Raw genomic sequence first — 13,903 nt, 5'->3', positions numbered from 1 at the left:
AACTTTTTTATCGATATTGACAATGGTGTCTGTTCGGTCCTTAAATATGGATACCGATTTTATCCCCCAGCCCAAGTTTTACCCCTAGAGCCAAGGTACGCATTCACATTGAGAACCTCATTTCTGTTGCAATAAGTTCAGATTTCTCTTTGTTTAACTGAAGAAGGTTTTGGCACATCTAACTGGTAATTTCATTAATGCATTGGCAGAGGGTGTCAATGGGGCTGAAGTCATTAGGCAGTAAGGCTAAGTAGATGGCCAAGTAGATCTGAGTGTCATCAGCAAAGCTGTGGTAGGAGATTTAGTTCTTTCTCATTATTTGGCTCAGAACCATGAGCATCATGTAATCACAATATACAATCACAGTACAGCTCTAAAGTACTACATTATTGTCATAAATTATTATTTCTATCCACCAAAGCATTACGCAAAAATGTTATAATAATTCAAAATATAAAAACATTTAATATCATAGTTGGTTGTTATAAGCATTTCAGAAAGTACAGATCAGAATAATATGTTGTTTTGCTTGTTAGTCTGTTGGTGATTGATGATGGTAGATTATTTATTATTGTATTTTTTAAACATTAAAGTGCACTTTACTTGCAATGAGTGCACTATTGATTTCACATTTGTAAATTTAATTGGATGCAGACACCAAAATGTCTTTGAGCCAATATGCAAAACAGAGATTTTGCTTCTTTTTATGCTTTTAATCAAATAAGATAATTTATAACCTTGATTGTGTGCCTATGTGATTTTATCTGTAGTATTCAATATATCTTGTGCTTTCATGCAGCAAGTTGCCAGTTAAAAGTAATTTTCTGTCTACAGTCACTGTCAAATACTATCAGAGTCAATCAGATTTTTTTTATATTTAATGCAGAGTTATGTAGAGCAGGATTACAGTCCAGTGAGCGCTGTGAGCAGAGCCACAGAAATAGACACGAAGTGACTGCCAAAATGCCATGTTGCTTATCCTAGAGATATTTTTAATCACTTGGTTAGGACAGTGTGAAATAAAGCTAATTCTGGAACTTTTAAAGGGATAGTTAACCCAAAAATTAAGCGTCTGTCATCATTTAATCTGTTCCTAAATCAGCAGGACTTATATATACTCATATGCTAATAGTTGTTAAAAAACAGACTGAAATTTAGAACATTATTCACAAAATCGTAGCTGAGGTCACTGCTCACTGTTGTAAATAAAAGGGCATTCAGTATTCTTATATAAATATATTTATAAGTTAACTCTTCGACTAAAGAAAAAAAGTCAAACAGGTTTTTACTACATAAGGGTGATTAAACGATCACTGGATATCTTTGGTTAATATTGAATAAATTCAATGCTAATCTTTTAAGTTAAACCTTTTTAAATGTTTATTTGTATTTCAGATTGCCGAGTGGGAGGAACAACAGTTGGATGAAGCTGTCAATTTTAACAACTGTAAAATAGACCCCGCTCCCTTTCAGCTAGTGGAACGGACATCATTACATAAGGTGAAAACTCTACCAAGAGTCATATCTGCTAAGTTTGAATCTCTGCAAAGTTGATGTGATTTAGGGCAGGGGTGTCCAAACTCGGTCCTGGAGGGCCCGCATATTTTAGTTCCAACCCCAATTAAACACACCTGAACCAGTTAATCAAGGTTTTTCTGGGACTTGTATGACTTCTTGGCATGTATGAAAAAGGAAGTTGAAGCTAAACTGTGCAGGACACCGACCCTCCAGGACTGAGTTTGGACACCCCTGATTTAGGGCAACCAAGGAGTTCACATCATCCTGCAGATCTTTAAAAAAGAACTAAACAGTTAACTGTCAACTTTTTCAATACATTTAAAAGCTTAGAAAAAGTATTTAATGTTGATGAATAAGAAAATATCTTATTCTTTTGATAGCCACACACATTATCTTTGTAATTTAACCAAAAACCCTCTTTGGAATGATGGGCAATGGCTAAAATGCTAAAATATATACTGTATATATATATATATATATATATATATATATATATATATATATATATATATATATATATATATATATATATATATATATATATATATTTATATATATATATATATCTCTGAGGTTTTGGCCCAACACATCATCACAGCACTCTGCCTTTAACGTGTTCAACATAAAAGACCTATAAGTCTTGTAAAAGAGCAGTTTTCACTAATAGAATCATTTGGAGCGAGTGTGTCTTTTTAAAGACATTGTACTGACTCTAAGTTTCTGGATAAAGGGGTTTCAATCCCTGTATCTCATGTCTAGGGGTCCAGCATGAAGACACAGTGCTCGCGAGTTAATCTCCACACTGCATTGGCAAGTCTGTGGTGCACTAAGATCGCAGCTCATGCTCTCCAAAACATGAGCCCCTCAGCTGCTCCCTGAAAATGCAGCACGCACTCAGGGAAATCTGAGGATTATAGTGGGGGGTAATCCACCTGGTAACTTTGCGGTGGATCTTCCACTCTTACACAGCAAATCCTGTCCAGGCAATGAGTGTACCGGTTCATCCTCTGTGATGGCCAAGTTATCATTCGATGCCTCCAGTTGACAGACGTCCATTGCATCATCAGAGTGTGAGCTGTCATGCACCAAGGAGAGTTCTGAATGATCCCTCGAGGGTGTCTGCAACCTCAAACCTTGATCCAGACATGATCGCCTTCCCTCCCCTTCTTTTCAGAGGTGCATGGAGAGCTCACCAGGCATAGTGGATGCATTTCTCCACCCAGTCCTCAAGTTCTTCTGTCCTCACCATCCTCGATGGTAGGATGGCCTAGGTATAAAAACTATCCCCCAGGTTGAGAGTGGGATTTCGGGCAGGTAGTGAACAGGTAGTGAGGTTCCAAGCAATATCTTGAGAGGAGGCATACCGAGTCCTTATGTCCTGTTCACGCACTGCACATTAATGTGGACCGTACTCTGAGTGTAAGTTCTTCTGAGCAACACTTTATCTGTTTTGGTGGTCAGCAGAAGGGTCAGCAGGGGCTAGGCCACACTCAGAATTGCATAATTTTTGAGATTTCCATGTGGTGCGTGGGGTTTGGTGGGGAGAAGAAGGGATCATATTTTGGAGAGCTGGGTTGTGGATAAGATTTTAAAGGGGGGAAGGTAACTGAAATTGAGGGATTTAATAGCTTATGGGTGGAAGATGTTGAGTAGGGCCCACTCACAATATGCTATCTGAATGTGCCCAGGCCCGTTTCCCGGATCGTTTGAGAAGTGTGAGTGCTCTGAATCGGGCTCAGACACGGTTCACTTGGCCGGCCCTGGCCCGGTTGTAAGAGGTGTGCCAGAGCATGGTTCACTAGGGCTTTGGCCGGGTACCCTTGTGTGTGAGTGCAAAACGTGCCAAAGCTTGAGACTGAAAAAGAGGAGTGACTGTTTAATATGGATTTATTAATCATTCTTACTGTTCAATGAACGCAAACTGTCGTAGTTTATTAAAGACGCAAACCCCTCACTGCACGACAGCTGTGCACCTTCAGCAAACCACCTAATTCTGCAGCATGAGGACTTTATGATTGCTTATGAGCGTCAAAAGTTGCAGATCTGTTCGGCGAAAAATTTGACTGTGTGTCACCGCATATCAAAAGACTAAAGCGATATATCTAAAGAAATCTCCACTGTGCTGAGCGAGAGCACTTCTGACCAGCGCATCATTGATGATGTAAGCGTGCCCAGGGCTGAATGTAATGAGAGTGCGGGCCGTCCGGGGAGAAGGGAAGGGGGACAAGCGTGCTTTGGCCCGGTTCAAGACAACTGTACATAGTGTGAGTATGCCCTAAAACTCCAGAACTTTATTCCTGGTGGCAAGAGCTGGAAGAGACTGTTGAAGGGATGGTTGGAGTTTTTCCTGTCAGCTTTGCTGGAGCATCATGAAAGGAAAATGTCGTGAGGCTAGAGGGGCACCAATGATCATCTCAGCTGTCTTCATTGTCTGCAGGATGGACTTGCGGTCAGCAGCATTGCAAATCCCTTGTCGGACTGAGAAGCTGCTGTTCAGCACACTGTCAGTGGTTCCCTTGCACAAGGTGGTGAGAAAGGGTGGAGGAAGATTTGCCCTTTTCAGCTGTCGTAAAAATGTAGGTGTTGCTGTGCCATCTTGGAAAGTAACATAGTGTTGGAGGTCCAGGTGAGATCATCTGTGCACCCCCAGGAATTTAGTGCAGCTGACCACTAACCACAGTCGAGCTGTCGATGGTCAGTGGGGGCTGGTCAGCACGGTTTCTTCTAAAGACCATCACGACAACCTGCGTCTTTCTCACAAAGAGAGACAGGTTGTTAGTACCACACCATTCAGCCAGTTGGGCCACTTTCTTTTTATTTATGCACTTCATCAGTGTTGCTGATGAGACCTACCACCATTCTGTCATCAGCATATGTAATGATGTGGTCGGAACTGATCTAGCAAGTGCAGCCATGGGTCAGCAATGTGAAGAGCAGTGGGCTGAGCACACAACCTTGTAGGGCACCTATGCTCAGTATGGTAGTTAGAAAGTGCAGGATCTAGTTGCAGACTGAGGTGTAAGGCCCTATAGCTTTAGTTTATTAATGAGCTGTTGTGGTATTGTATTGAATTGCTAAGCTGAACATGTGGGAAAGAGCCAGGTTGCGGGTGGATGAAAAGGTACTGGGAGTTAAAGCTGTTATGGCTGTCCTCCAATGGCACAATGCACATTTTACTTTTGCTCAATAAAAAGGTTATTTAAAGATTGAGCTGAATCCCCTTCTCTGCTGTTGACACTATCCTACACAAGCAATTTAAATTCAAACTTTAGATAATAACTCCATCTTACTGTGGACAAAACCCAATGAGCAAAGTCTCTTACATGTAAAGTCTGTTCAGAGGGCAGCCCTATTTGCAAAGTCACCCAGTCATCCAAAATTTATAAAGTTTTTTTTTTATGTGTGCTTCAGTCTACATGGTCTGCTGAGTCTGGGGGGCAAGGGTTATTGTGCCTTGAGTACCCCCTCTGTATGCAAAAGGGAACCTGGGGCATGTAGTCCAAGGATGTTGAGGAAGAGACCCTCACATTTACACCACTGGTGCATATTTGACACTACAACCCCAACAAAGGCTTTTGGCTTGACTGGGGCACCTGAGAAACCTATCTTCTCTTTATTTGATAAGCCTGACAAACCAAGATACAGGGCTATTTCACCTACCACAGCTAAGCCCATGCTGTGGCCACAGCTCTGGAAATAGGTTAAGGTCTGCAATGACCCAGATCTCCTCCAACAATGCTGATTCAGGGAATCCAGTTTGTCTCCCCATCCCCTCTATTAGATCAGCTTGATGTGCTTTGAGCTGTTTGATGGCATTTAGGGCTCTGACAGCCAGGGAAGAAGAGAGGCCATTTTTTGGAAATGCTGAAAGCCTCTCCGTTTATCCAGTGAGTGAACGAGAGGTGGAGTATACAGCTGCCTGGTAATTGGGATGGAGATGACTGCCACAAACTATTTAACCTGGCGGGGGGTTGCACATCCCCATTTTTACTCAGTTATGTACATCCAGCCAAGTGAGACCTTTAACAAGCACCCTATGTGAGAAAGGTTTGTCCTAGAAACGCTCTACGATGCATGTAGGGACAGCTGGAATCAGCTGCTTGGCTGGGAAAATGTGTCCTACGTCACTTAGCGGTCGGCCTCAAAATTGGAGGGATTTGGATCCTACTTAACGTCTGGAAGTTCTAAAAAAGAGACTTATTGTGTTTCTTTCACTCCAATATGACGGTGGACACACTATACCTACACACAGTTCTTTCCAAATAGATTACAAAAGATGATTTTCATCATAGGTGCCCTTTAAAACATCTGTAATAATTGTAAAAAATAAAGTGGACTACTTTGCAGATTTCACCTGTTGCAGGTTATTTTTTAAACGTAACCCCTGTGAATAAGGAGAGACCACTATATATGTTTGCCCAACTTATTTCATTAAAAATTTTGTGTTTTAGCAATCCTGAAAGCTGTCTTATATGGAAAATATCACAGAGTAATATAAACAAAAAAACATTTTCATCACAATACTTTCATCGGTATACTGTATTCATATATTTGTGCATTTCAGACACACACCATTTTTTCACTTCTTGGCCTGGATCATGCCTATGTCACCAGCACCGGACGTCTAGTAGGAGTCGTCTCTTTGAAAGAGGTGCGTGACTGTATTCATTAAACAAGCTCTTCATTATGATTGAAAAACATCTTACCAACAGGTTGTGTTTGTTTCTAGCTACGTAAGGCCATTGAGGGCTCAGTAACCGTAACTGGTGTAAAGGTGCGTCCTCCGCTGGCTAGTTTCCGGGACAGTGGCAACAGCAGCAGCGTCTCGGAGGTCACTGAGCTCCACAAGCTCTGGAGTCGCCACAAGAGCCTATCTTTGCCACGGGAGATAAACCTCCCCGACCTTGATGACCAAACGGAGCAGCCATCCGAGGGCAGCCTGGTGAACGAAACTGAGTGCACAGAGCTTTCCAGTCAGAACAGCCCATTACACACAGATGACCAATCAGAGCTGCCCTACGCTGACACCTCACCCCAAGATGAGCCTCTGTCGCAGCTCCCATGTGACTGTCCAGAGGTGGAAGAGTCAGAATCTGTTGGTGAACACTGCCCAGAATCTACTGTGGTGGTGGGTGATGGAAACCCCTCGCCGTCAGATGGTCAGCCCGAATGACAGCTGCTGAACGATGGTAACACTCACTCCATTCACACCATAAGCTGGATTGTAGAGTCCGGTTGAGGAGAACCTGGAGGAAGTCTTTTAGCAGTGAAGCACACTTTCTGCTCCGTACTAATCAAAGCAACCCCAATCGCTGGTCCTGCCTTCACACAAGACACGCCGTGTGTGTTTGTATGCGTGGGATTTCATAGATACACACTGCTATTTGAGCTTCGGATACGATTTCAGAATGATCGTACAATTGTATGCGTGCTTTCATCATTTATTTGAGAGGTTTCATTGAGCGTTGATGGCTCAAGAGCGATCATTATTCAGCATTTCAGTTTTCATCATACACAACTCTGTTGTTTTTTTGTTTACTTGTGGCTTCAGGATGCGTAAATCTTTGTTGACATTCATTGAAATTAATTACTTTAATAACGTCATGGCGTGGATTTTTTTTTTTTTGAGTGCAGGTTTTGATCAGTGGCTTTATTTCTGTGTGATTGTTGATTTATGTTTGTGAACGTTCATGTCACCAAAGGCAATGAGCAATCATTTTCATCCTTCAGGTTTTCATCATAAACACAGTTTGTTTGTCGACTTGTGGCTTCGTGGTTCACTGATAATAGTCGATGGCATTGAAAGGTTAGTTTCTCGTCATGGCCTGCTCATTTTTGAGTGTAAAATTTTATCATAAACCGAGTTGGTTAGCTGATTTATGGTTTTATTTCACATTTGTTTGTGTTTGTTGTAAAGATCCATCTTCATGTTTGTTTGTCAGTTCGTAGCTTCATTGTTAATTTCCGTTGATTTTTTTTGGTGAGATTCATTTAAAAAAGTTTATATTCAATGATGTCACAGCGGGCTCATAAGGGTTTTCATCATAAACACACAGTGTTTGTCCGTTGATTTGTGGCTTTACAGCCTGTTTGTGTACTTCATCTTTGCGCAAGCGACAGAGTGTGTAAGAGAAGAAGTGTGTGTGTGTGAGTGACTCAGCTGCACCTAGCCAACGCACCCATCTGGTGCCGACACTTTAAATCCAAATAAAATTGTCTCTGAGAGCCAAACTACAATTTTGTTCTAAATATAGCTCTTAATAACCCACACTGCAAGGAAACATGGAGCGAGAGAGCTGGGGGAAGAAAGGGAGCGGGTGGGCAAAAGAGGACAGAGAACAAGAACTTAATGCAAATTGAGCAAAGGATGGGAAGGACATTGGAAAGAGGGTTGTGGAAAGGCAGGAGATGGCATGGGAGAGTGGGATAAACTGTGCCGATGTTTACTTGAGTTGTGTAATCAAGTAAATGAGTATGAGGAAAAGTAATCAGGTAAACAATTATTTTTTTAGAATATAGTGGCATAAAAATATGATTTCTTACAAAAACCTAATGTCTAATGAAACAACTTACCTCATTTTAGCGGTAAAATGCATCATCATTTAAAGAAAATAAGAACTGTTTGGGGACCTTTACACTTTTTATTTAATTTCATGAAAGAGAGTATCATTTTTAAAGGCCTATTTTGCTGTGCAATATTCACATTTTCATAAACCCTTTGGAAATATTTAGTAAATATGCATGAAGGAAAGCATGTTTTTACATTTTGTCACAGTATTTGTTTTTTCCTGCATTTTGATGCTAGCTCATCCTCAATTTTAGCCACCGGCACATTTTACCCTGAAGCACCTGATAAAAACACAAAGCTAAAATGATGGGGAAAACAACATATCCATTTCTCATTCATAGTTAGATTAATCATTACATTATGCTTTACCCATTATTGACTTTGTTTAATGTTTCATGCTTTGTTTCAAATGCTGACAATAAAACAATTTTTTTGTTATATTGTTAATAAATCTACTATGAGATGCTGGGCTCTACATAATCGAATTATGTTGGGATAACATGAAGGAATGAAGTTAACTCATTGGTTTTTACAAATTCAGGTGGATTGAACATAAAACAATTAAGATGTCCCCCCTAAAAAACTCAATAACTTTAGTAGTTTTAGCTCATTTTAAATACACTCATATGCCACTTCATTAGGTACACCTGTCCAACTGCTCGTTAATGCAAATTTCTAATCAGCCAATCAAATGGCAATAACTCATTTGCAAATGCATTTAGGCCTGTAGACATGGTCAAGACAATCTGCTGCAGTTTAAACTTGCATCAGAATGGAGAAGAAAGGTGATTTAAAGTTACTTTGAACGTGGCTTGGTTGTTGGTGCCAGACAGGCTTGTCTAATTATGTCAGAAGCTGCCAATCTACTGGGATTTTCACACAACCATCCCTAGGGTTTACAGAGAATGGTCCAAAAAAGAGAAAATATCCTGGGTAGTTCTGTGGGTGCAAATGCCTTGTTGATGCCAGAGGTCAGAGTAGAATGTCCAGACTAGTTGGAGCTGCAACAGTAGTTGAAAGGCAACAGTAACTCAAATAACCACTCGTTACAACCGAGGTATCAAAAAAAGCATCTCTGAACGCACAACACGAACCTTGAGGCGGATGGGCTACAGCAGCAGAACACCACATCGGGTGCCTCTCCTGTCGGCTAAGAACAGGAAACTGATGCTACACTTCGAAAAGGCTCACCAAAATTGGACAACAGAAGATTGAAAAAAATGTTGCCTGGTCTGATGAGTCTCCATTTCTGATGCAACATTCGGATGGTAGGGTCAGACTTTGGCATCAACAACATGAAAGCATGAATCCATCCTGCCTTGTATCAATGGTTCAGGCTGGTGGTGGTGATGTAATGGTGTGGGGGATATTTTCTTGGCACATTTTGGGCCTATTGAGCATCATGTCAACGCCACAGCCTACGTAAGTAGTTGTCGCTGACCATGTCTATCCTCTTCTGGACTACCTCCGGCAGGATGACGTGCCATGTCATATAGCACGAATCATCTCAGACTGGTTTTTTGAACATGACAATGAGTTCACTGTACTCAAATGGCCTCCACAGTCACCAGACATCAATCTAATAGAGCACCTTTGGGATGTGATGGAGCGAGAGATTCAGATTATGGATGTGCAGCCAACAAATCTGCAGCAACTGTGTGAAGTTCAATATGGACCAAAATCTCTGAGGAATATTTCCAGTATCTTGTTAAATCTATGTCGGAAAGGATTAAGGCAGTTCTGAAGGCAAAATGTTGTCCAACCAGGTACTAGTAAGGTGTACCTAATAAAGTGGCCAGTTAGTTTAAGTTGTTAAAACAAACAGCAAACATCTATTTTGTTTATGTAAAAATACTGACATTCAAAAAGAAAGATTTTACAGGGATAACCCAAACTGAAAAAATCTGATATCACCCTACGATACGTCTTCGATACGATCTGTGGCTGATCAGTCTGACCATCCTTAACTTTCAGTATATTTCTTCATATGGAAGTCAATGGGAGAACCAACAATGTATGATTGTCCCACAGTCTTTAAACTATCTTTGTTTATATTCAACATGAGTAACTCGTATTCTTAAAACTTGACAGTGAGTAAATGATAATAGAATTATCATTTTTGACTATCCCTTTAACATGCACCAAGTAATGTACATATGTTAAAAATCAGAGGCTGTGTAGGATAGACTTTTATTAAATATATGTCCATGGTGTAGAATTTTCAGCTTTACTAAGTGGGCGGCACATCTTACCCCACTCCTCCCATCAAAACCAACAGTGATTCACAGGGGAGTTTATAACCAGGGTAGTTTTGAAGCACATTGTAATTATCATTCAAAGAAAACACAGCAATACACAACTGTTTTCCACACAGACAGCTTCTGGAAAAAAAAAAAACCCTCCTTAAACAAAGCATCGTTGAGCACACGGTTCGGATGGTGTCGGATGGTGTAATTACAAGTAATGATATCCCACAATATGTAGGCACGTTAAGCATGCGCAGATCAGGATCAGTGTGCTGAAAGCATTGCTGCCTGGCCATTTAAAATGTATTGAAGCATCTTCCCTACAAGCTCGAAATACCCAGAGAGACTCCAAGTGGAGAAACCAAGTCTCTTAAATTCTTCATTATATGCATGAACCCCGATGTGATCATTTGCATGCTTACACACGCGCATAAACAATGCGCATTGCATTGCTTTCCAGCTGGCCTAAATACAGCTGTTTACAAAGTCTCCCTATTTCATGTGTGTGTTTCTTCATCAGATTTTCTGATGTGTGGCCTTTTGTTTCTTTTAAAGGCCGGATTTATTTAATGTTGGATTGAGAAATCCAGTGTACTTTTTGCACATGCTTATAGCACATCTCAATGGAAGCCAGGTTTCGCAGCAGGATTAAAATATTAATAATAAATAAAATGGATAATTGTGACTTTTTATCCCAGTTTTTCGAAAGTTGTGAGATTTTAGTTCTAAGAAAAAGTCAGAATTAGAAGAAATTCTGAGTATCTGTTTTGCAATTCAGTTTGTCTGGTTTTTCTGAGAGTTACTTTTCTTTCTCACATTTGCAAATTAGATTTTATCGAAAACTGTTCCCTTTTTTCTTCAAAACACTTGGAAATTGTTATTGCCTTAATTTTTTAAGTTTAATCAAGTTAACTACAAGTCATTTCAACTTACATTAGTAATCCGACTTAAAACATCAAGGTTAAAATGTGAATAACTTAAACCTGATGCACTTATTAAGGGTGCTTTCACACCTGGGGACCGATTCTTTTGTTCCGAAACAGGGTTAAAATTGTTACAATGTTGCACTTTGTTTTTGGTGCTGTTCACTTTTACCCGGCAAAGTGTCTAAATAAACCAAAAGAGCTAAAACAAGTCACGTGCGAGTAAACTCTCTTCACATTGGTCAGAGTTTCATGGTTTTTCATCTGTCACGCATAATTTATGACTATCAGCGATAAGGCATTATAAGCGAAAAGCTGTGCTTTCATTTTGAATGGTGACACCCACAGACATCATCACCAAATATAAATCAGAGGTAAAACTTTTTTCATACATAGCAGTTGGTTTCTGCATTATAGGCTTTACATTATAGAGAGAAATAACAAATAAACTAAGACTGCTGTTCACAATTTTCTTTACACATAAACAGCTCTTGTTAATGGTTAACATGCTTTCACTTTCGTATTTAACATTAGATGCACATTTATTTGTAGGTATGATGACATCCCACCCTACTCAATATTCTCTCTTCATATAGCCATATATATCCATAATACGCTGTGATATAGTCTGGTTCTGATCGTATTGCTTTCTTACTACACTCTCAGAAATAAAGGTACGCAAGCTGTCACTGGGGTGCTACCTTTTCAAAAGGTACAAATTTGTACTTTAAAGGTCCATATTAATACTTCAAAGGTACATATTAGTATCTTAAAATTTGTTGGTACTAATATATACTTTTTAGATACCAATATGGACCCTTTAAGTACAAATGTGTACCTTTTGAAAAGGTGCCACCCCAGTGACAGCTCGCATACCTTTATTTATGAGAGTATACACTCAATCTGCTCCAGAGTTCCATTCAGGCAATCTCAGGCCAATTGTTTTGTTGCGGATATGAGTGTGAATGCTGGATTTACATATGCCAAATGAACTGTGCTAACTGGGGAAATGCGCCAGGTTCTGAAACAAAAGTCTAGGTGTGAAAGCACCCTAAAATAAGTAAAAATGACATAAATGTGTTATAAGTTTTTAACTATAAAAATTTTCAATGAAAGCTACATTTATTCTGAGAATTGTTATTGTATTTTTTTAAGAATTAAAAAATGTATAGACTTTCCTGCTTTTCCATTTTTCCAATTTATTCCTTGACTTTATTTCCTGCTGTTACAGACTTTCTTCCAGTTCTGCCAATTCTGTCTTTATTTCTTGCAAATCTGATTCTACATCATGCAAGTTCGTTTCAGGAATTTCAAAATGGCATGAATAAAGTTTAGATTTGAATTTATAAACTTACTATAGATATAAATATCTCAGAAATCTGAGAATTAAAGTATCAATTTATCTCAAAATTTAGAGTAACAGGTTATATTTTTATTTTATTTTAGGTTTTTTTTTTTGGGGGGGGGATTTGCAGCTTTATTTTTACATATATTATTGGCTTGAAATTCTGAGCTTAACTTGCTTTTCTCAGTTTATAACTAGAAATTAAAAGATGTTTTGCAATTCTCAGAAGGAAAAAGTGTCAAAATTGCAATATTATTCACAACTGTATTCAGAAGAACTGAGAGTGATCTCTGGGTTTACATCTCACATTTTTTACTTTTTTCCTCAAAAATGTGAGCTTTATTTTTCCACATTTATGAATGTATAGACTTTCTCACAATTTTTGTTTCATGTCTCACAATTCTAAGTTGATAACTTTAAAGTGCAGTAGGTGATCTGCCTAAATGCTAACAGGTTAGCATAATATGTTTGAAAAACAGTTCGTCCCCTACTGTCCAAATCCATGCCTCTTAAGAATCATGAACACGCACATTTAAGATGACAGAGACCCACTATATCTTGTCATTCGACAGTTAAAAAACTTTATAGGACTTAATAATACTACAATTCTGAATTAACAACTATTATATCTAGCACATTTTCAGTTGTTTTGCAAGCAAAACTTAATGTGCGATATTTCATCCACGCAAGGATTGCTGGTCTCACTTTCCTAGAGCTTTGTCCTAAAGCCACTACTGTATGCTTAATGGTTGGCCGGCAGCATGCAGGGATTACACTCATTACTAAGCCATAATTACATGCTATTTCAGACTGAATATTCAAAGTACCACGGTAAACAATATAGGGAGCGCATCACGGGCTGTCCTTGTTCAAAAATGAACCAATGTGAATATAAAAGCAACTTCAGCTCAGTAAAGCAGGCTAGGCAGAATAGCGCTATTTAATGATGTTTTCTTGTTAAACTAAATAAAAAACTACATTATCAATGCTGTTAAAGATCCCTTATGAAATTTAAAATAGTCAAATCAGTCTTTCACCGGAAGATTTCAGTGGCTGAACAACACTTCTGTGCATATAACCCATTCATAACAACAACATCTACATAAGCTTTGTGTGACTAAAATAGTTTTACAACAGAAAATTACCTGTCTAAAATAAATACTTTAGCCATGGTGTCATCCTTCCTCCAGCGTGCAAAAGTAACTCCAATATTGATTCAGTGTTTTAAAAAGTTTTGATTCAGCATTTGTTTTTACCGCTGCCACTCTCTTGTGTGCAGGTGAAATGGCAGGTCTGCGTGAAT

General features: G+C 39.2%; 1 protein-coding gene across 7 annotated transcripts in view; it reads left to right on the top strand.

Annotated features, from left to right (window-relative positions):
* The window catches only part of clcn2a (chloride channel, voltage-sensitive 2a), a 165,603-nt gene extending 157,854 nt beyond the window's left edge, over window positions 1-7,749 (top strand). For 6 of the 7 annotated variants that reach the window (XM_087238592.1, XM_087238591.1, XM_087238588.1 and 3 more), the window contains 3 exons: window positions 1,396-1,500; window positions 6,083-6,169; window positions 6,248-7,749. In XM_087238592.1, coding sequence (XP_087094718.1) covers window positions 1,396-1,500; window positions 6,083-6,169; window positions 6,248-6,691 — 636 coding nt within the window. In that variant the 3' untranslated portion in view covers window positions 6,692-7,749. The remainder of the gene's footprint in view (window positions 1-1,395; window positions 1,501-6,082; window positions 6,170-6,247) is intronic. The other variant, NM_001328709.1, reaches the window with a different exon arrangement.
* Window positions 7,750-13,903: the final 6,154 nt, after the last annotated feature.

Source organism: Danio rerio, chromosome 2, assembly GCF_052040795.2.
Source record: "Danio rerio strain M-AB ecotype USA chromosome 2, GRCz13ab, whole genome shotgun sequence".
NCBI lineage: Eukaryota > Metazoa > Chordata > Actinopteri > Cypriniformes > Danionidae > Danio > Danio rerio.
This window is presented reverse-complemented; position numbering and strand designations above follow the sequence as displayed.